The sequence below is a fragment of the Syngnathus acus genome, chromosome 17 (assembly GCF_901709675.1).
Source record: "Syngnathus acus chromosome 17, fSynAcu1.2, whole genome shotgun sequence".
NCBI classification, from domain to species: Eukaryota; Metazoa; Chordata; class Actinopteri; order Syngnathiformes; family Syngnathidae; genus Syngnathus; species Syngnathus acus.
In genome coordinates this window covers 4822531-4845323 of record NC_051102.1, presented here as the reverse complement: position 1 = coordinate 4845323, position 22793 = coordinate 4822531, and the positions used below count along the sequence as shown (strand labels likewise).

General features: G+C 47.2%; 4 protein-coding genes across 8 annotated transcripts; 3 read left to right on the top strand and 1 right to left on the bottom strand.

Annotated features, from left to right (window-relative positions):
* Positions 1 to 95: 95 nt before the first annotated feature.
* Positions 96 to 3139, top strand: mettl17 (methyltransferase like 17). The gene is made up of 13 exons (XM_037276928.1): positions 96 to 286; positions 493 to 634; positions 720 to 869; positions 937 to 1024; positions 1144 to 1225; positions 1296 to 1369; positions 1595 to 1689; positions 1771 to 1841; positions 1911 to 2018; positions 2088 to 2207; positions 2285 to 2371; positions 2472 to 2662; positions 3004 to 3139. The coding sequence occupies exons 1-13, from the start codon at positions 215 to 217 to the stop codon at positions 3113 to 3115; spliced, it is 1392 nt and encodes a 463-aa protein (XP_037132823.1). The 5' UTR covers positions 96 to 214; the 3' UTR covers positions 3116 to 3139.
* sdr39u1 (short chain dehydrogenase/reductase family 39U, member 1) lies at positions 2911 to 5709 on the bottom strand. Its single transcript, XM_037276943.1, has 7 exons — positions 5563 to 5709; positions 5016 to 5122; positions 4850 to 4932; positions 4542 to 4663; positions 4304 to 4456; positions 3426 to 3983; positions 2911 to 3186 (listed from the first exon to the last, which is right to left on the bottom strand). The coding sequence occupies exons 1-6, from the start codon at positions 5576 to 5578 to the stop codon at positions 3520 to 3522; spliced, it is 945 nt and encodes a 314-aa protein (XP_037132838.1). The 5' UTR covers positions 5579 to 5709; the 3' UTR covers positions 2911 to 3186; positions 3426 to 3519.
* Positions 5710 to 5771: 62 nt separating this feature from the next.
* LOC119137541 (acyl-coenzyme A thioesterase 3-like) lies at positions 5772 to 8879 on the top strand. Its single transcript, XM_037276929.1, has 5 exons — positions 5772 to 5964; positions 6877 to 7354; positions 7573 to 7760; positions 7873 to 8243; positions 8306 to 8879. The coding sequence occupies exons 2-5, from the start codon at positions 6883 to 6885 to the stop codon at positions 8541 to 8543; spliced, it is 1269 nt and encodes a 422-aa protein (XP_037132824.1). The 5' UTR covers positions 5772 to 5964; positions 6877 to 6882; the 3' UTR covers positions 8544 to 8879.
* Positions 8880 to 9743: 864 nt separating this feature from the next.
* On the top strand, positions 9744 to 22735 carry LOC119137520 (zinc finger E-box-binding homeobox 1-like). Of its 5 annotated transcripts, none has more exons than XM_037276889.1 (9): positions 10803 to 11032; positions 11342 to 11476; positions 15178 to 15360; positions 15650 to 15853; positions 16138 to 16337; positions 17253 to 17391; positions 17702 to 19314; positions 19389 to 19545; positions 19670 to 22735. In XM_037276889.1, the coding sequence occupies exons 1-9, from the start codon at positions 11017 to 11019 to the stop codon at positions 20311 to 20313; spliced, it is 3291 nt and encodes a 1096-aa protein (XP_037132784.1). In that variant the 5' UTR covers positions 10803 to 11016; the 3' UTR covers positions 20314 to 22735. The 5 variants fall into 5 exon arrangements, with proteins under 5 accessions (XP_037132787.1, XP_037132785.1, XP_037132784.1 ...); XM_037276888.1 differs by having other exon boundaries at positions 10804 to 11032; positions 16135 to 16337; XM_037276892.1 differs by lacking the exons at positions 10803 to 11032; positions 11342 to 11476 and adding an exon at positions 9744 to 9844.
* Positions 22736 to 22793: the final 58 nt, after the last annotated feature.

The following is a 22793-nucleotide window of genomic DNA, read 5'->3' as shown; positions in this document are numbered from 1 at the left end:
CGAATAAAATAAAATACAAGTCATGGCTTGGAGTTAGAGTTAGTTATCCAATTAACACCAGGAACCAAAATGTGATGAAGATTAGTTCCGCTTCATTCGTCACACGGAGTTATTTTGTCGACGGATCCAGAAATGTGCTTTCACAAAGAATGGCTGACAGTTTCATCCTCGTTTAATTTTAATTCATAGCTAACAAGTTCGAGAAATACTTACAATGGCGACGAGGAGCTACGTTTCTTGCGTTTTATGCCAGCGGGCGAATGTGAACAGGATAGTGTGGAGCAGGGTAAGGTCATTTTGGTGTGGGTGGTCGTCTGTCATTGAACACAACTGTTTGCCACAACTAACTAAATTTGACCGCATAGGTGTATAACTGTATCGCTCGATTCAGAAGCATTCTTTTGAAATTTGTCCAGCGCATCATTACAGGATTACTGTCAAACTCAACACACTGCACCGTTTACTCGTCTGATGTTTAAATTTTCTTCCCAGAATTTAAGTGGCATCGCAAAGCCTCAGTCCAAAGCGGATTTCCTTCAAGGAGAGCCACACAAACGACACCCGGGGGTGACCCACCTCAAAACCCTCCGCCTGCCCGAAGAACTCCTGGTGGCCGCCCGCTCTATCATCCACAGTAAGTTGGAGAAACAATTTTGCTGCCATGGTTACTTATTTGGATACGGAACCATTTTAGGTATGTATATGTTATAATTTCTTAGGGTCTCAGGTGACACAGCTTCCTGACCGTGCTCGCAAACTGACCAACTTCCTGTGGAGCAGGAAGCGAGCTGCCGAGGACTGGGCAGTGAGGAAAAAGGCCGTGAGTTTGGAAAAGGAACTGTGGAAGAAGACCGTGGAAAAAGGAGGAAGTGGGTAACCTTGTATGATATTAATATTCATGAATATAATTCACGTTTGCATCTTTTCACATTGCAGATTTTGATGAGCAAGTAGTGGCTGACCGCATCAAGAGGGGCGTGTTGTCGGAGCTCCGGCGGACATTTTATCACTGGACTCCTTTGAAGTACTTGACTGCATCACCATTATGTTTCTTATGAGGATACAAAACATGATTTTTTTTTTTTTTTGTAATGTATGGTTACTTACATAATGGAGCATATTTGTTGCTTTTTTTTTTGGAAGGTATGATGAAGAGCTCGGCGTGGTCTACATGGCGGCTAAGATGGCTGGAGGCTACGCCGCCGTCAGGAGGGCTCTTAACGAGGTCCATTAAAAAGTGCAGTCACAAGAAGTTCTAATTAATCCTTAACGTTTTTTGTTGTTGTCGCTTTCAGATCAAGAAACGCGATCCTACCTTCGCTCCTCAGTCTCTTCTGGATTTTGGGTCCGGGCTGGGAACGGTGGCCTGGTAAGTGAACTTGAGGGTGTTTTTACATGTACAGTTGTCAAAACGGGACCCAGTTTGATGGCAGAGCACCTCCTCCAGCTGTTTTATTATTCTCATAGTTCTTTTTAGGTACGCTCAGTTTGGGTTTAGAAGCAAACCAACAAAAATGGGACTTAGTTGCGTATGTGTTCACATTGTGCATTCATTTGTAAATGGTGGCTCCAAATCTGTCATTGATCTGACCAGGGCGGCTCATGCTTGCTGGTCTGCCACTCTGAAGGAGCTGGTTTGTGTGGACAGCTCAGGGCCCATGAACATTTTGGCGGAACGCCTTCTTAAAGGTACAGCCTCACTCAGCCCAAAAATTAAAATAATGATCTGCCAAGAGATTGGCTTTAAATGATGACCCTCTGGTGGCGAAGGTGACGACGAACACGCAGCAACTCACATCAAGCATGTTTACTTCAGGCAGTTTCTACCCGTATCCCCCAAGGTGAGATCCAGTGATTTAGCTGGACAGGGACCGTTTGTAGCTGAACGAGCAACACTTTTGTTTTCTCAGGTGCAGTTTGACTTGGTGGCGTCAGCCTACACGTTGTCGGAAATCGCCAGTGCCAAGGAGCGGGAAGAGGCCGTGCTCGTTTTGTGGAGGAAGACCGCCTCCTACCTCGTGGGTAACACAGACTAGACTACAATGAAATTAAATTAAATGAAATACTGTCAACTGTTTTTCTATTAGTTATTGGTGGAAAATGGGACCAAAGAAGGCCATCAGATGCTAATGGCGGCTCGAGAGACTCTACTACACAACCAAGACAAAACCGTCCATGACACCAGACCGGCTTCGGTGTTCGCCCCGGTATTTATTTTGATCATTTATACGTATTTACTGGTATGATGATACATTGCAATACATTTCACTTGTTTGTTTTTTAGTGTCCTCACGAAGCCACGTGTCCCAAACTTGCACTAGCATCCGTCGTGCCTTGCAACTTCCATCAGATGTACATGCCGCTATACGGGGTAGGTATTTGATTATTGGCCAGTAACCGAGGCTCATGCAGTTAGCATTAAACTCCTAACTCGCAGCACAGTAATTACTTCATCTATTGTTTTGTTTTAGCATAACAGTCAGATGGAAAAGTTCAGCTACCTGATTGTGACCCGAGAGCAACGCCGCCCCCAAGAGGCAGAGGTGGCCTGGTCCAGGCTGCTAGCGCCCCCACAGGCCAGGACAAGGCACGTGCATTGCCGTCTGTGTCACCCGGACGGACGCCTGGAGCACCTGGTGGTGACCGCCAGCAAACATGGACGGTGAGAGAGACCCCAGATAAGGAGGTTAATGGCTAACAAAGTTCGCAGTTGAATGTTAAATTAGCAGTTCCTTACCGTGAGCCATAACGAGCCGCATATTACCAAACAAGATGCAGTTCCTCTTTCATTGCAATAAATAAAGTCAACTAAACTTCCCTAGCATAAGGTATGCTAACTTCTTTAGCATGGCATGAGTTATAGGGGGCAGCATATTACTGAACAGGTCCAAGAAATGAGGTCATGGTAACTCACTCAGCAGTTTTTATGCTAATGTCCCAAGCATTAGTAGCGCTCAAATACACACCCAGAGCCTTTCCTGAATATATTTCTTTTCCATTTAGAGACATGTATCGCTGCGCCCGCAGCAGCCAATGGGGCGACCGACTTCCTCTAGTTCAAGACGACGACAACCAAAATGAAGACGACACTGATGGTGAACCAACATCAGGCTAATAAACACACCTGTAATCAAGTTAACATGAAGGCCTTATTTCTTCATCACATTGCCAACTCAAAACTCACATCAATAAGATAGCTGCCCACTACAGCCTATGCCATGGGAGAAAACTAGCACTAAAGCATGAAATGAAAGCCTGTTAAAGATGTTGCTGGCCTAGTATTTGGATCAGGAAGGAACCCCAACTTTTGACTAATGGATAGCCTATGTTCCTTATGATACAGTGATAGCTGATAACAAAGGTCTTAATATTTATTTGAACTTTACTTTTATACAATATAAACACATGTTGATGTAAAATGCTATTTTTGCATCAGTGAGGATTTCATGGTTGTCCCCTAATGATGGACGAGGATGTATTTCTTGCAGTGTAGTGTACTTTTTTTTTAAATTATTATTATTAACTGGCGACAATTTGTTTGAGAGCCGACACCAAGTCTGGGTACTTGTACTGGAACCCAGTCTCCAAAGTCCTTTTGGGTACCACTTTCTGGCCCTGAGCCAGTATCACAGCTCTTTCTGAGCCCAACAGAGTGTTGAGCACGAAGGTGGGCACGGGTAAGATGGTGGGACGACTCAGCAGCCGACCCAGCTCCTTGGTGAACTCGTAATTGGTGTTGAGGGCGGGCGCAACCCCGTTGAGGACCTGGCGGCAGGAGGGTGGCGCACCAGACGGGGGCTCCGAGAAAAGTGGAGCTCCGGAAGGGGAGGGCGGCTCCAGGGATTGGGCAATGATGCCGGCCAGGTCCGACACGTGGATCCACGGGAAGGGCTGCTGGCCGGAGCCCAGGGTGCCGCCCAGGCCCAGCCAGAAGGGAAGCAGCATTTGCTTCATGGCGCCGCCGTCACGGCCCAAAACTGCCCCTGATGTTAGGAGGGAGGAATGAACAACAGGATGTCAAGAAAGGGGCTGTGAAAACTGGATCAGGATTTATGATGAGACAAAATATCATCATTGTTGTCAGAAAAATGTCATTTGTGATTAGTAGTACCTAAAACATTAAAACTCCAAATCTAAAAATATAAATTGGCAAAATATACGATTAGAAAAATATGATTTCTAAGATGGCAAATTATTATCATGATTATAGTATGCAGCCCCCCTTCTAAATCAAAACTATAGAAGTGTTTTGTAAGTTTATGTGTGAAAAGCCATCCGCAAATAGACATAATTCACTACGTACCGGGTCGGACAACCCATTGCTTGGTGGTCTCTGACATACTCTCTGGCAGCAGAGCAGCAGCTTCCCACTCTTTCACCAGCCTTGAAAGGAGATCAAACGGTGTCCATTCGCTGTCCTCCGTGTACTCGGCTGTCAGACTGGGTTTGTAGCACGCTGCAATCGCAAAAGCCAATTGCTGCCATTTTCAAAAACAAACGGTGGCGCGCATCAAACAAGACGTTTCAGACAAATAACTAACCCACGCCCGACACCAGGACCCATGAGCGGGGAGGACTCGGGGACGCAGCGATAGCGTCCGCCAGAGCTTTTGTGCTGTCGATGCGACTGGAAAACAAATCTTTCTTGTAGCTTTCGTTCCACCTGAAACAAAAAGAGAGAATTGTCACTCGCTTCAATTCTGGATTATTTTTAATTCTACTGTGCAAGGTGTCGGTCATTCGGTCATTGTATTGATTTCTTTTGTGCATGGCGGCATTGTTTTTTTCCCCTCTCCTATTTCAGGTGTTGTGAATGGCTGCTTTCTGCAAGTATAATGGTGATACTCACCATCGCAGCGGGTTCATGATATTCTCCCCTGCCAAGTTGACAGCACCCTCACACGGAGGGAGACCGGATGACTCCAATTCACCCTGGTGGAGGCAATAAGAAAAAGCCAGGCTGTGATGCATTCAGGTACAGAGGTGTGATACTTATCACATCTGGATCATCGTACCCATGTGATCCTCCCGGGGACGGGATGGCGGGAGATCACTGTGACTTCGTGGCCTTTGTCTCGGAGTAGGCGAGTCAACTCACGACCCACAAAGCCAGAACCACCCCCTACGCGGAAGAAAGGAAGGAAGGAAGGAAGGTAGGTAGGTAGGATAATTTAACTAAACATAACGATGTGAGGAAGGTATTGTGTCGCAATGTCCCTGAAAGCAGCACACGATTTAAACTACATAGAATGCTAATTTAAGTAAACATTGTGGGGGAAAAAACTGTGATTTCAGACTGTCTCTGAAGGCAATGCCAGCAATCGAGTGACAAAACTGCGCATGCGTAAATGATTACAAAACGAGCTATGATTAAAGATTTGACTTTGGCAAAAAACAATAACACTTTCCCATAATAAAACGTTAGTACCTATCAGTGCCAGTATGATTTATTATCAGGGTAGGTTTTACATAAAAATGCTAACACCAACTAGCACGGATCGTTGTCACAGTGACCTTTCCCTAGTCGAATATAAGTCTGAAAAGGTCCTGAAGATGACATACCTATGACGACTCTCATACTAAATTAAATACAGTAGTCCGGTATTAACTACAATGTTATGAAAAAATGTAGCGTCAGTCGTTAAAATGAGTGCCACTCGGAAGACAACTCTTCAGCTGCTTGGCTCTTCTGAACCTACCGGAATGCCATAGTAAAATTAGTGACGTCAATTTGTAGTCCAAAAAGTGCAGAGTTGGGCGTTCCCTTCGCGGATTGAGCCGAGTACGCAAACCTTGAACAAAACAGAATGTATCTGATCCGTTAAATCACAGTTTAATCTTGCACATAAAATGCACACAAATGTAGCTTGTAGCGACGCTTGTGAACTTTAACAGCACCATTTTCCGAGCGCAGACAAGATACTTTAAACTGGACCAAAGGGATCATTTTTCTTGAACATTGAGGTAAGTTAGTTTTAAAAACGTCCTTTAAATACCACCGTGCGGAGTATCTCCCAGGTAAAGTAAGTATAAGCCAGGCACCGTGTCAACCAGCAAAACTTTTGATCCAACTGCTCTCGTGCGTAAAAACACAGAATACGCATTCCCAAACCAGAATGCACGAATACAAAATACGTCCATGTGTGCAAAATATGTGCTATCCACATTTCATTTTTAATAAATAATACATTTTCAATGTATGTTTAAAAGATCCACAATCCAAACCCAACGACAAGTTGGTAAACAACCAAATAACCACTTACAGTCTTTTTTTCCAAGTCCAAAGGGCATTTGCATAAAATTACAGTTAGAGGACGGCACAAAACTTTAGAACGAGCTACCAACATCCAGTGCTCGAACTCATTTTAGACATTTTGCCACCTCAAAAAATCAATGCAAATCAAAATTAATGAGGTAGTGTTTGTTCTCTATGTCGTTACAAATCGGCAAAAAAAAGTCTCACTCACGTTGTTTAAGATCCAGTCTATGAGAACTAGGACTTGTCTGCCAACTCGTGATGATATTCTAACTTAAAACTGTAATCGACATCTGCATATTTGCAGTTTGGCACCAGATACATCTTTTTTTCTCAATGTTTTTTAATATTTTGGATTTTTCCCGTTTTCCTTTGGCCTGTTCAGAAGCATTTTTTAAAGAATTTGCGAGTTTCTACCAGCAAAAGTTATAAAAAAACATGTTTTCCAAATGTTTTACCGAACCAACAAACAAATGTTAATTTTGTATGTACATATTTTATTAATCAAGAGGCCAGTCAAAGTGTGGGAGGCTGCAACCATCAGTTTTCCATCCCTGCTGGAGAGAAAAATTGTGCTGTCTACTCCGGTGACTGATTCTTGTTCTCTTGCTCCCGTTTAGTTGAGCATGTCGCTCCAAGTGCGCCTCCGTCTTCTCCCGAGTGCCCGCTGCCTTTTCGACGAGGCCGTCCACGTGAAGGTGGCCGGCCTGAGGTCCGGGCAGGTGGTCACCCTGAGGGCGCGGACCACCGACGAGCGGGGTACGGTCTTCCACTCGGCGGCCGTCTATCGGGCGGACGGCAGCGGGGAGCTGGACCTCCGCCGAGACGCCGCCCTGTGTGGCACCTACGAGGGGGTGGAGCCCATGGGCCTGCTGTGGTCTATGCGGGCCGCCGTCCCCTTCAAATATTTCCACTGGACGAAGGCGCCGAGTCCTCTCGTGGTAAGGTTCTCTGTGCACGACGGCGTAGACGTGGAGGAGGAGGAGCGGGGAGGAGCCGTGGCGGAGGCCACCAACGAGAGGGTCCTGATTGGGGAGGGCGTCATCCGGGAGGTCGTTGACCTTGGAAAGTGTAATGGAGTGTTGTTCACACCACCAGGTGAGAACCAGACTTTATTTAAAACTCCACTCAATGCTCAGAAATGTTAGAAAGCCTTAGCCGGGCTTCCAATCTTACTTGGAGCCATAACGCTAACATGAAATTCTGACCTTGTTTTGAAAGCGTAGTTTCAAACTTCACCATGTTGACACTGGATACTGATAGGCCACCTGAGCAAGCTGACTTGAGGCCCTGACCAATGGTGACAATTTCCTTAGGTGAAGGTCCCTTCCCGGGCGTGCTGGATGTGTCTCCCTTTGCGTCAGAGAAGCGAGCCAGCCTGTTGGCCAACAAAGGCTTTGTGGTCCTGACCTTGGCCGTCTTCTACGGCAAACCCACCGACGTCAAGTATGTAGAGCTTGACCGCTTCCAGCAGGCCCTGCGCTTCTTACAGCAGCATGCTAAGGTGACCACATCAAGAATCAGAATTCGATTCTGCCAAATATTGGGACTGGCACCGGCCTAAAAAAAAACATCGCAGGGTCTCTTCCATGCTTAGTTGTCGCTTGCGCTTCTAGGTGGGGAGTGACGGGCTGGGCGTGATCGGGCGTTGCAAAGGGGGCGACATCGCCCTGTCCTTGGCGTCCTTTGTGCCCGGCGTGCGTGCGGTGGTCTGGATCAACGCCTGCAGCGCCAACATCGGAGAACCTCTGCACTACCGGGGTCAAGAGGTCCTCTCCTCCTTGACCTTGGACCTGAGCAAGATCATACCCACCCCAGACGGCGCCAACATCGTCAAGTATGGCGCCGGTGACCCCGACAGCGAAGAGAACCGGACCAGTCTGATCCCCATAGAGAAAGCGACCGCCGACTTCCTCCTTCTGGCTTCCGAGGACGGCCTCAACTTCGACTGCCGGAACTACATGGAGAGCATGGCGGCGCGACTCCGGTAATAGCTTTTTATTATTTGCCCCCCTATTTAACTTTAATTTTTCTTCTTTGTGGACTCAGGCGAGCCGGGAAGCAGAATGTGGAGACGGTGTGTTACCCGCGGGCCGGGCACCACCTGGAGCCACCTTACGGGCCCCACTGCTACTCGGGTGTGCATGGGTTCCTGCGCATACCCGTCTTGTGGGGCGGCGAGCCCCGGGCCCACGCCCACGCTGAGGTGCTCGCCTGGAAGAAGGTGGAGGACTTCTTCAGGAACCGCCTGAGCTGCCCACATGCCAACACCAAAGCCAATTTGTGAACTGAAGCACAGCTAAATCGTCCAGAAAGCGTAAGTGGTCGTACAACGCATCATATTTGATGATGATGCACTTTCCCTCCCCCCTTGCATGCAATACCAACTTTTTGATTCAACGTGAGATTTTTGTCATATAAATGGCAAGTTTTCAAACTGTATTTTACATTGAAACGATAATCGTAATTACAAATGTCAAACTAAGATGGCAACTTTATTCTTTAACTTTTTTCCTGTGAAGATATGACTATCAATGCAATATTACAGTTTCTTTCTCGGAAAATCGGATTTATCTTGCAATGTCTTTTTAGAATAAATATGACATTATTCTTGCAAAATTTATTTTGACTTTATTCTTGAAAACACTATGACTATTTTCATAAGGTTAGGCGGTTTTCATAAGAATTAGGACTCAGTCAAAAATATGATTTGTATACTGGAAAGTAATTATTATTATTATTTATTCATTTATTAATTATTTTAATTTACACTACTTGTCAGATTATCCTATTGAAACAAATTTGACTATTCTGGTAAGAGGATAACTTTACTCCCCCAAAATATAATTTTACTTTGATATGCTTAAAAAAAAATTTCTAAACGAGAACAACTCTAGTGTCATTGCATTGGGCCTTATGTGTGATATAATCATGCCCAATGTTGTGCCATGGCCGCCTTGTTCAATGGCATCCACATAATCATGTAAGTGTCATGCTATTTTTCATGAGCTTATTCTGTAGCTCATGTCAACGGTGTTGTGTTTGTGTTGAGTGCGCGTTGAGGTCTGGAAATAATTAAAATTCGAGGATCCATGGGAACGAATAAGAAGGTGTTTACCGTAAAGCAGGATGCAACGACGCAAACCAGAGGTGTTCAGTGCTAGAAAAGCAGAGAGGGCGCATGAGTTCTAAGGTAACTGACGCAACGGTGTTGCCGTAATGTAGCGAACTACGTCGTAAGCCAGATGTTTTCCCGCAAGAGGTTAAGGGAGGGGTTGGGGGCTATTGAAAAGCGTAAGAAGGTGTTAGCCGTAAAGCGAGAAGCAGCGTCGCAAACCAGGTGTTCGGGTCCTTTAGAAGAGGGAGGTGTGACGTCGTAAAGCAGAAGATAGCGTCGCAAACAGGTGTTCGGAAAGGAGGAGGGGGAAGGTGACGTCGTAAAGCACACATGGGTGGGTGAGGAATGGAAGAGGGGGGGGGGGGGGTGTCTCGCGAGTGCCTGTGTGTTTCAGACTCGCAGCGAGGCGATCATGGCGGATGGCCCCAGGTGTAAACGCAGAAAACAGGCCAACCCGAAACGGAGCAGCGGTGAGTGTTAAACTCCGCCCGGGCCGGGCCACCGCCGCCGTGCGGACCGGGACCTGGACCTGAGTCTCACTTACACTCCCTCCCGGACTTGTTGCGATCGACTTTGGTGGACTTTAATGGGGGGCGGTGTGTTTTCTGAGGGGGAGGGGGGGGGGGTGTACCGTTATACCTGGATGGCGTCTCTCCCTCCGCCTAGCGGCACTTTCTCCAAACCGTTATCCGTTACAAGAAGTCAGGCAAGCGCTCGTTTTGTGACTTCTCTGATTTATTCCAACTACTGTATACACTGTTGTAGTTAACTTTTCTCCACAACAACGTGGCCACCGCTCGCGCGCACTTGGTTAACGGCCAGCGGATGAAAGCTTGGGCCGGGGCGATGCTCGGCGGGACTCCGGAGGGCCGCCGAACCGAGCCGAGGATTGTCCTTAGGGGTTGCGACAACTCGGTGGGTGTCACTTTCATCGTCGGTGCCTGGCTCCGGGAGTTGTGTCTAAAGTGCGACGTTTTCGCACGAGGCTTGGTGATGGCAGAGAGATGGGATGTTTATTATTTCGTGGCCACTTCCTAACTCCCCCCCCCCCCCCTCCCCCCGTTTTCCTCCTGCTGCTCCTCCCTGCTGCTGCACCAAATGTTTCTTCGTTTAAGGTAAGCGTGGAGGTGATTACGCAAAAAGGAAACAAAATACTTTCATCTTTGGCGTCATCGCTCACACGGGACTCGCTTAACTAATCCTCTAATTCTATGCAAAGCCCCATGGAAGTGCATTTCCACGCCACAGAAAGTAAACCGTATGACACCGATCAGTCAGTACTTTACGCACCTGTATATTCGGCGCGTGAGTTTTTAGGCAAAAATGACACGGCGTTAGTTTGCGTGCTGTATTAGCCTGCTATTAATAGGGACCGTTATTCGCGTGCGGATGGGAGGGGGCGGAGAACACCTTTACCCCCCTCTCTCCTGTCGTGATGACGTCACGACGGTGCGTCCGTCCAGGAGCCATCATCATCACCATCTTCCTCATCTTCTTCATGTTTACCTGAAGGCGGCTCTGCGATGGCTTAGAAATAAGACGAATTAAAAGAATACCTGCAAAAGCTCGACCGGAAGCGGATCTCGTGTCGTGTGTGTCGCGAGGATCTCGACCCGCACACGCACACACAAGGGGGCTGCAAATGACAACCTGCGCAGGTAGCGATGCTTTTTTCCTCCCCTTTTATTCTTTTTGGCTTTTATAATCTCGCGGGATTTTTGTCATCGTGACCCTCTTGTGCGTGATTTTATTTCTTTGCCCCTCTTTTCGTTGTTGCGTGTTTGGTTGGTGAGAAAAAGATTCTACTCCACGCGTGGTGCTACGGCGTCCATTGTGCTGTGCGCTTCATTCGCACTTTTATCGGCTCAATGGCGGCCGACACTGCAGTGGAGGGAGGCGGGTTGGGGTGGGGTCGAGTCCCCCTCGCCGGCTGAGGCTCGCTTGACTCCGTGGTGTCTGTCGCACAGGTGATGTAAAACCTACGCCAAGCCAAGGTGCCTTTTCAAGGGATGTTTGTGACGCGCCTGGTGCGCTGACGGCTTTGGGAGGACGAGGTGGGGACACGGGATGGGGGGGGAGTCAAGGTGCTGTCATGGCCGCAGGTGATTCTCCCTCCCCCTTTTTATCGTCATGCACGAGGCGAGGCCGTTTGATGATGATAATGAAAATGATGAGGAGGATGGTGATGACCTGCCTTGTGGAAATCACGTGTTCTCATGATGTCATAGACCAGGGTTTAACAGTTGGTTATTTACTGTCATAAGTGTGGCGACTATTCATTTATTGTTGGCTGCGTGGTATTCATGCAAAGTAGCAGTAAAAGGCATAAAAATAGGATACATTTGTAATAGAAAATATCTTAAAAATGTCTTCCCATAATAAAATGATAAAATTACAAATGCTTCTAAAGGGGAAATTGTATTGTCACAAGAATGAATTGAATAATCTGGGAAAACACTTTTGGGCTAAGACAGTGAAATGACTAAAATTTTATTTTAACGTGAAATTTTGAATTTTTCAAATATTTATATGAATATATAAATTGTGTTTACGTGAGTCCACCTCTGCAAAAATGGTACAGCTGCCGATGGAAGCGGAACATGTCAGGATAAAAAATGTTTTTAAAAGGTAGTAAAATTCCCCAGAAGTCAAAATAGTAGGAGACTAAAATGTTGAAAAAATCAGGAAAAATGTAAAAACATCGCAAAGTAACATTGCAATATAATTGTGTTAACGTCGCCGGGTAGCCGTGAATTGGACATGTTGAAATTGCCCATTCACCCTGTTCTATTGCATTCTAATGTATGACTAAGTCAGCCTTAATTTAGCGTTGGTGTCATATGAGGGCACGCGCTCTTTATGAGTCTTATTTTGTCCGAAAGAGGAAATGCGAGACTAAAGCTGAAACCTCGAATGTGAGCGTTAAGCTACCGCGTTAGTATGGTGTTGCCAAGTGTTGCGGAGGCGGGACGAGGTGGGGGTGGGGGCGTGGCCTTAGCATCTGGACAATGAAGTGTTTGCATGGGACCCCTAACACCCGCTCAGCCCCCCTTCAAGAGGTCAGAGTTCACCCCCCCCCAAATTACAAACGCTTTGTGTTAGCCCTTCGGAGCACATGTGCGAGTCGGCGCAATGTGAGCTGTTAAGTAATCACGTTACATCATAACAGGCTAAAATGCCGTGATGTCATCAGCATGCTTCATTAAGTGACTCAAATGATCTGCGTAGACTTCATCGCACTGCTGTTGGCATGGGTGGCATCTTCCCTCAACATGAGAGAAGCGGTTCCGTTGGCAGCCGTACCATAACAACACCTGCTGGTTGGCAGAGAGAGCAATGGAAAAGAGTACACAGCAAGACGTTTGCCACTTTTTGAGTCATGGCTTTTAACTCGCCTCCCCTTTTTTGTCTGTTTGCTGTCTCCTTTCTTTCTCTAAGCCTTTCTTTCACTTTTGATGACAACTTTTTAAGCGCGCCAGATTACAGTCGAGCCAAATCCTTCTTTTTCAGCTTCCACAGTCACAATTATGCAACAGATGAACGATAGCGTCATCGCTGCTTCTTCTTTATCGTTAATCGACATCGTTTTGATCAAGCAAAACATTTGATTGATGTTGAAGGAATTCCATAATGGCTTGTGTGTGTTGCCTAAACCCCCTCCTCCAGGGTGGGTGGTGGGAAAGTCCTGCGTCTCTCTTGTGGCGGTATTCAATTTGCATATCTCGCCGTCCTACTTTCTCTTTCTTTCTTTGGCCTGAGAGGCTCAAAAGAAGCAGCTGGTTGCACTCAAAGGGGGGTTGGGGGTGGGCTGGAATGAAGCACACCGCACCGAGCACTGACTGTAGGTAGACTTACTTATGTAACAGCCGTACTTCAGCTCCTCTTGAAATCATTTTATTCTTTCAACTAACTTAATGCTTTGCAAGGACCACTCGTTGCTAGGCAGAGTTCGTCGGGCCCCAATCTCCCAAAGAAAGCAACAGAAATAAAAAAATTTTTTTATTTACCATGGTAAATGTATTGTTATAAATGCTTATACAATTGTACAAATGTACAATTTTCATCAATAAAATCAGACAGTTTGTCACTTTTGTATCCGCAAGAGTGTTACAAAATGATCAAAACGACTGTTATTTTTTAAAAATGGATTTCATTTACATACAGTATAGTTATCTTTTTTTTTTTCTTTCAAGACCGCCAAAAGAGTAGAAGTTGTGTAATTGAAATACAAGTGTGTATGTTTGTGTGTGTGTGTGCGCGTCCCCGGGGTCCATGTTGATGAAGCTGTTCAGCATAAAGTCGCGGCGCCTCCGAGACTGACGAATCCCCGTGGAGGAGCGCTAATGGAGGCCACTCGGGGGGGCCTGATTCATGGCGGTGATGCTAATGTGCTACGTGCTAACTGCACTAACTGCTTGCTAGTGTGACACACGTGGACTTCCTGTGCAACGGCACTTCATCAAAGTAAAAGCAATGTCTGAAAGTCCCGTTAAAAGTTGGAAGGGCCACGTATCACCCAGTGCTCCCCTTCTGCTAAATGGCATATTGTACAAACACAATAATTTGTGGTTATTTTTAGAATAAGAACACTCAGGCTCTGGTGAAAAAAAAAAAAAAAACGCGAACACACGCACATGTACACTTTTGCTCTGTGTTAGCAGGTGATTTGCAATCATTGGTTGCAACACACTTGACCTCCAGTGGACTCAAAGTTGCAGAGAAAGTGCTTGCGCAAATGCTAAAGTGACAGGCATACCTGACACGGAACATCCTGTCCCCCCAACATGGATGCTGTGCCACAGTTATTGTGTGCGTGTGTTACATTTGTCCACCTTAATTGCCATAGTTTGAGACATCTAAATGTGAGGGCCTCACCTGAGTGAGAAGCAGGATGTGACAGAGGGACAGAAACAGGAAATGACCGGTTTGAACCTCACGTGTCACTTCCTGTGTGTGGGCGCACGCGGCTTCCACGTATGTCACTTCCTGTCGCACCAAAGGTGTACGATGTGACTACATGGGACACACTCACTCAGAGGTGTTGGCTTCGATGAGTTAGTTGGAGATGACAGGAAGATGTCAATTTATTTGAATTTCATTTTTTGAAATACACTAATAACATGATTTGAATTCCCATAATAGGAGGGGTGTAAAGCAAAAAATGGCCTTTCTTTCTCTTTAAGGAGCCAGCAGCTGCTCTCTGTGTTGAAGTCTGGTCACATTTACTTGCAGACAGACACACACACACACATACATGAACACCCACTCACACACAGTGGGGTAGTTGTCTGTTGGGGTTTGGCTGGCTTCTCACGCTGCACAGCTGCACTGGGTCAACACACACATGCACACACTCATTAGTTGTGCTCTGGTGACGCGCATCATGTCAGTTTTGCTCACCTGAGGCAACCGCTCATGGACTTCTCCTTTCTTGTTGTGTTTGTGCGCTACTTAGTGTACCCACGTGTTTTGCTCGTGACTTCTTGTTTGGGGTCACCGGTTGGCGTGGGGGCTGCTTGCTCGCCGGGAAGGGAGACAGGGGGAGATCTGCTTTGACGGGCCCTTCACAATAAGATGCTGCTGCATGCACATTATATGCAATATAATGTACAATATTGTGTCATTATAATTAGCAACAAGGATATAGCTTCCACTTATTGACATACAATATCACATAGACACCAACAATTATGTATGTAATTTGTGTCACCATGTTGCCGATCATCACAATGCTGCTGCGTTAAGCAGACTTATTGTATGCCCTCTGGCTTTGTCTTTATTCTTTTCCTCTTGTCTCCCGCAGTGACAAACTTGAACGGCGGCTTGGAGGCCAGCAGCTCTGATTCGGACGATGATGACAAGCTACACATTGTGGAGGACGAAATCCCGCCGGACGCCGCCGTGGCGAGGAGGGACCGCCGCCATGCCAAAGAAGCAACAGACGCCACCGATGCAGTATTAGCACACAACGGCGCTTGGAATGGAGGTAGAACATGTTGAACTCAAGTATTGGGACGCCTAATGATGTGGACAAGCATGTTTTAACCTGGCTCAAACATGGAGTCCATGCAACGGAAACTAAAACATTTGATTTCAAAATAACCTAAGGAAGGAAGGAAGAAAGAAAGGAAGGAAGGAAGACCCTAATTGAAAACGTTAAAGCCTGTTTTCAAACTTATTTATCTGGCTTGTAGTGCCCTCTAGCGGTGTCTCTGCAGAGCAGCTTTTTTTTTCCAGATGGAATCATTCTGAGCATGTTTTGTGTGTGTTTTCAGTGAAAGAGGATCAGCATGTGTCTGGAGAAGAAGGTGAAGATGGACGAGGAGGCGACGGAAAGGTGGAGGGGCAGGTTGTTGTGAAGGAAGAAGAGGAAGAAGAGGAGCAGGAGATCATCCGGAAAGGAGACACGGCCGCCCTCGACCCGGAAGCCGCTGACGATGAGCAGAGTCCCACGGAAACGGGGGGCGCCGACGAAAACGGTAACACGAGCAAATATTGTGACCTGTACAGCGCCGCCCACAAACAAGTCATTTTTGTGAACATCAAAGACAATTTTGTCTTCAATGAAACAAACCTAATCTTCGGCACCCTTCTGCACACTTAGTTCAGACCGGTTGAAAGCAGTGACGACTGCGCCCTTAAGCATCCACGCATTTCTGCAGCAGTCTCCTGATAGTCTGTGTTGTCATTGGAGAAACAGATCCAGCAGAAGTTGGGAGTGAACTTAGCAGAAGCTCAGGCCGTCTTTTGATTTTTCCAGCAGGCACGCCAGACACGTTTCAGCTGCACACGTGTCCGTATTGCTCGCGGGGTTACAAGCGCAATGCTTCGCTGAAGGAGCACATCAAGTACCGGCACGAGACCAGTGAAGACAACTACAGATGCTCGCACTGCAGCTACACCTTCACGTACCGCTCGCAACTCGAGAGGCACATGAGCCACCACCGGGGCAACAAGGAGCAGGTCGGGACAACCACCTTTTTTTAATTTATTTTTTTTATGGCCAGTTGTCAAACTTGGCCACTCTCCTCTTTCACAATTTAACATCAGCCATTTTTAAATTTGGTTCCAGCTGGTCAAAAAAACATTTTTTTTTTCTTTGACACCTGGGAATGACCAAAATTTCTTCCAAAATGATCTCCCAATTTGAGGCTTTTTTTGTGGGTCTTCTCATGATAAAGATGCCTTCCCAATCCAATGCTGCAAAAGGAAAATGGCCAAAGTGGGAAATGGTTTACCCAAATTTCAAACTAAAACGTGAAGAGTCCGTGTGTGTTTAGGGCCATGATGATCAGGTGTCATACCAAATCTGAAGCGAAACTGGCTTGGATTCCAAAGAATCCATTCCAGTTGAAAGACAGCATTCCTGTCTTTGCAAGAACTGGAAATTGTTGACTGTCTGGGTGTACGTAACTAATACCAGGGCCAGGTTTTTGCTTTTTGATAGCTCCACTATCGACAGTTAAAAAGTCAAACAAACCTGAAGAAGCAGATGGATGATAGATAATGAATGATTAACGGAAGTAAGGCGCAGGTGCTACCGGACCACGTCTGCTCCACTTTGGCATGCAAACCGTTGTTTAAAACCAAAGCCACCTTTATAGTAGTAGTCCAAGTAGAAATCTTTTTTTTTTTTTTATTCTGACGATTTGGTTTCTTATACCCTGGCTGAAACAGCCGCTCTCTTCTGGGAAAGCACCCCTAGCAATTTATCGCAGTGAACCAGTCCAGCTGAGCTTGGCCCCTCCTTTTTGGTGACACGTGTTCTCACCTGCCTCGCTTCTCTGTGGTATTAGCAGGGCCGGTTCTTTACGCTAGCTAATTCCTTTTTATTTTGCTTTGTCTGACGGCATCTCTTTTTTTTTTTTGCCACCTCAGCGTCACGTGCAGTCGTCTGGCGGCGGTGGCGGCGGCGGCGGTGGAAGTGGAGGAGGTGCTCGCAAGTTCAAGTGCACAGAGTGCTTCAAAGCCTTCAAGTACAAGCACCACCTGAAGGAGCACCTGCGCATTCACAGCGGTGAGTTTGATTGTTCAGCAACTTGCCCTGGCTAAAATGTGAAAAGAAAGCATTTGTAAAATCATTGTTGGAAAAAAACTAGGGCTGAATGTCTCGCAAAAGGAATCTCCATCTTCTTATTTGAATTGGAGTTGTTCAATTGTTAGACTAGTGATACTCAAAACTGAATTGAGCTCATATTTTGAGACTGAAGTGTCGCTTTTAGAGGTTTACCCAGTTTCGCTTTGGAGATTGTTTGTCAAAACCATTGATTTGGACTTTTCACTCCAGTTCCTCTCATTGCGGTTGTTTATTTTGCTTTGCTTTCCAGGCGAGAAACCATACGAGTGCTCCAACTGCAAGAAGCGATTCTCCCACTCAGGCTCGTACAGCTCGCACATCAGTAGCAAGAAGTGCGTGAGTGCGGCCAGCGCCCCCAACGGCCTGGCCCGCAAGGCCGTCAAGTCGCCGCCGCCCATCGTCGAGGTCCCGCGGGCGGAAAGCAAACCCTTGCAAGAGCAGCTCCCTGTCACGCAAATCAAATCGGAGGCGAGCGAGCACCCCGGCAAGCCGGTGGCGGCGGCACCAGCGGCCAACGGGGCGGCGCCCCAAGCCCTATCTCAGGGCGTGGCTATGGTGATCCCCACCGTGGGTCTGGTGCCGCCCATCAACATCAACCTGAGTGAGCTGCAGAACGTCCTGAAGGTGGCTCTGGATGGCAACGTTTTGAGGCAGGTTTTGGGACCCCCCAACGGGGCCACGGTGCAGGGCAAGCCAGGTATCGTGCTGCAGCAACCTCAGCAGCAGATCATCAGCCTGCCCGCCTTCGTGGACCACGACGGCACCACCAAAATAATCATCAACTACCGCATTGGACCCGCGCCGGCCACCGCCACTTCCAGTGTCCCCGTCCACCCCATGCCGGTTTTTGTCAAAAACAACATTGCCCCGGCTCCACCCGTCCCAACCAGAACGGCGGATAAGCCGCCCACTCCCGAGGTGGACCTCAGCCTGGTCAAGGATGAGCCTGAAGAGTCTGTGCTCATCACGGAAACAAAAACAGAGCAAGCGGTGAGCGTCAAGACGGAAGAGGGGGAGGCGGCTCCGCCTGACTGCGGCTCTAGCGCTTGTTCACTTTGCGACGAGTGCCCCGAGCACCTGGAGGCACTGCACTTGCTCCAGCACCACAAGGCAGCCAACGGGGAGGCGGTGGACTCGGCCGCGTTGGACCCGTCCTTCGCCGCCTTGCTCAGCGACGCCGGGGTGACGCTGCAGCAGGAGCCGGCCGAGAACGATCTCCTGAGCCTCCTGAAGACCTACTTTGCCTCCAACGCCAACCCCGACCGGGCAGAGCTGGAGAAGATCTCGGACTCGGTTCGTATTCCCGTGGGCGTGGTGCAGAAATGGTTTGCCAAGAGGAACTCTGGGACAAAGAGCTGCCGAGACGGGACGGCTCAGCGTCTAAACTCTGAGTCGGTAGACGGCGGCAAGCGAGCCGCATCTGGATCCCGGTCTGATTCTCCCTCGTTGAACGCCAGCGACTTGGTCATCGTCAAAAGCGAGCCGGAAGACCCGGAGGTCACAGAGTCCCAGGCAGAACCTCTGGACCTGTCCCTCCCAAAGCCCCTCACTGCCGCCACTTGCGCCGCCGCGCCTTCCGAGGGTGTCCCCCCCGCCACTCTGAATCTGACCTGCCTGAGGAAGGAGCAGGTGGGCGGTCGCACCGTCTACGTGGCCACGCCTCAAACGCGCACAACTGCCGTCAGCATCGTGCCCAGCCCGCAGCTGCCCACCCTAGTGGCCATCGCCGGTCAGGGCACGATGGGGTGCCTTGGCGCCATGGGGGGCTCTGCCAAGCGGACCATCCTCATCCCGCAGCTCACCTACACCTACGCCAACACGGCCGGAGGCGCGGCCGAGACGGTCGTGCTCAACGGGCACAAGGTATGAGCTCCGTGGAAAAGGGCTTTTTGAAGCTGACCAGACTTGAACTTTTCTTTGTCTGTTTTTCCGTGCAGACGCACGAACAGAGCGCCGACGCTGTGGCGGATGAGCAGAAGGAGATATCACTCATGAAGAAGCCGCGTCTGGAAAACGGCGTCTATTCCTGCGACCTGTGCAACAAGGTCTTCCAAAAGGGGAGCTCCTTGCTCAGGCACAAATACGAACACACAGGTATGCCGACTCTGACCCGCAGGTATGGCGGGGGGGAGTCTGACTTTTTAGGACTTGCGTGGTGGCATAGTCATCACATCACATGCACATACACTCATTGTGACCTTTTGGTTCGTATTTGCAGGAAAGCGTCCTCACGAGTGCCCGGTGTGCAAGAAGGCCTTCAAGCACAAGCACCACCTGATCGAGCACTCGCGCCTCCACTCGGGCGAGAAACCTTACCAGTGCAACAAGTGCGGCAAGCGCTTCTCGCACTCCGGTTCCTACTCTCAGCACATGAACCACCGCTACTCCTACTGCAAGCGGGACGGCTCCGATTCCGGCCTCAGCCCGGACGGCGATAGCGCGGCCACGGTGGCGGGCAGTCCGGACGCCGCGCTGGACTCGGACGTCGGCGAGAGCGAGGACGACGACGATGAAGCCGTGTGCGTCGACGACATCCGGGTGGTGCAGGTGGACGACGGCGAGTGCGAAATCTACGAGGGCGACTTTAACGACAGTGACGATGACGGGGAAGTGGAAGAAGGACCTGAAGAGAAAGAGAAAAACCTCGACGTGGATGAGTTTGCGTGCCAGGTGGTGGAGGTGGAGCTGAAGCATGACCAGACGCAGGAGGCGCCCGTCGAGGACAAGGCGGACCAGGCGGAGGCGGCCGGCGTCCGCCTGGAACAGATGGCCGACTGCACGTACAAAAGAATCAGGGACTGGTCGGACAGCGAGGAATCCTCCGACGACCAAGCTGCGACACCCCAAACCCCCACGCTTTGAGAGACTCCAGCTTCTACTCCTCTGGCTCCAGATCCAGTTCGTAGGGAATATAAACCCTTTTGAAAATGCACTGGCCCATCGAAAAATGACATGGAAACTGTGACAGCCTGTTGACTGTTTTTACTCAGTCAGTACTTCTTTTAGTCTGACAAGAAATGACTTGACAGTGTCTGGCAGCCCCCACCCCACCCCAAAAAAAGCTTTCAAATTGCCCAAGATGACGGCAAAGCACTAATTTTGTTCAAACAAACCTCCTCAAATGCTCAAAAGAAGAATTGTTTGGCACCAATCTTTTCTTGAAGAGAATCGTCCCCCAAATGAAATTGGTGATTTGGCCTTGGAATATGTGGGGCCTCACTGCACTTAAAAATGCATATTTTGCAGTTGTATTCTATGGGGGGAAGCCCGTCTGCAATCTCCAACTGCGGCGGTTCAGGGTCCAGTTGCACTTCTGGTTCAAGCTGCGGCTGCGGCTCCGGTTGGCTGCTTTTAACGGTCCACTACTGTGTCCAAACACCCAGGTGTGCCTGAACTTTTTTTCTTCCTTATACATCTATCAGTGTTACAAATGTTTATAGATGCTTTGCTTTGTGTTACTAACTCAATTTTACTGTTTTTGTTTTGTTTTGAGTTGCCAACGTTTCCGACTTCAGTATTTTCCTCAAGTTTTACGAACAAAAAGCGCTGCACTACGGTTTTTCCATCCGTCACCCTTTCAGTGTTATCCGGCGTTAGTTGATGTCAGCCGCCGATTGTTTTCATTTTGACTGTTAGCCTTAAGGAAGACAAAAGAAGTATTCCCCCCCCCAGCCAACCATGAGAAAAATGGGCGGCGCCCCCTGCCTTATGCAAGACCTGCGTGCTGTTAAAAGTGCCATTGAACAGTGTTGTCGTCGTCATCGTCTTGGCAAACCTCTGTTTGTTACTTTACCTTGCGTGTTACTTGCCGTCGCTATACTGCGATGCTTTCGTATTTACGTCTGTTACGAGTGCCCGGCGCCACATTGGCGCCGTTTGGCCGCCTGCTAACCATAGCCGCCACACGCCATGACATCAAATCCTTTGCGGAATTTGAACAATTATTCGTTTTTTCTAAACTTGCCAAGGCGAGTACATTCGCTCTCACCATTAAAAAAGAAAAAAAAACAGTTTTAATGATTTTCAACCATTTTAAAACTTTGTCATTACAATTGGTAAAGCCAATTTTCCACTTTTTAGCATAAAAAAATCAATACATCTTTAATTATTCTTTTCTAATTGTTGATGCGGTTCATAAAGCAGTCATTTTAAATGTACTTACACAATTGCCATTTTTCTTTACACTTAAAGTCATGTTTACATATTAACTGAAATAAATCAACTTCAAAATGTATTTTATTCTTAAACTTAAAAAAAGATTTTGTTAACATTTCAGTTTAACTCAACTTTCTTTAAACTCGCATCTAAAATGACTTGACAGTGATTTGGTAATACCTGATGTCGATGTTTGTCATTTGTAAAAAATTTAATTGTGTTGCCTAAGTCAAAAGCAAATCAAATCAGTCAAGTCAGTCAATCAAATCAAAAGTTTCTATTCAATCAAAAATGGAAACAAGTTCAAGATTTTTTAGGTCTTATTTCCATTGTGAAGCCATAAAAGGTCAAGTTTACAACTTAAAGAATTTGTACAATTTCCTTCTCTGAAATCTTGTTTTTCAATAAGATTGTGAACATTTCACTTCAAGTTCAACCTAAAACACTTGATTTCTTTTTGTCCCACATGCGCAGTTGTACAGGTTGAAAATGGCGGCGCGCTGTCCCGCACTTTTCGTGGCAAACGTTAGCCAATGTGGCACTTGCGCGTTTTCCTGTTTGACTTTACCGAAACAGTATTTTTGTTGATGTTATTGTTGTGTTTTTAACAAAGCCAGTATTACAAAGTCTTGACACAACTTTTTTCTTTTTTTAAATATATATATATATATATATATTTATGTCTTTTTCTTTTGTATTTTCCTTATGTGGGTTATTTATTACGCATTATTATTATTGGTAGTGTACATGAGCGTAGGGTCAATTGATAATATATTTTAGTACAAAAAAAACAGCAAATCAAACAAGCAAAGCCCACCGTGTGGTTCTGGGACTTTTCTGGATTTGTTTTACAGATAAAAAATATGAAGAAAAACAAAGTGAAAATATTCATCTCGTACTCTATTCAAGTGTTTATAAAATGAAGAAAAGCCGAATGAAAGTGTTACACGTTGTCGTTATGAAGCTACTGATTGAAAACGCATGAAATGAAGCTCCAACTGTTTTGCTTTGGATTTTTTTTGTGCTTTGAAGTTTCTTTTTTTTTTTATCGTGCCATGGTGTTGCATCACGTTAACCCTTTTTTTCTAATGTTAGTCCCTTCACAATAAACATGTGACTTCATCCTTGACTCTGTTTGACTCCGACTGGATGATTTCAAAATCAGAGTACTCCGCGAGATGATTTCA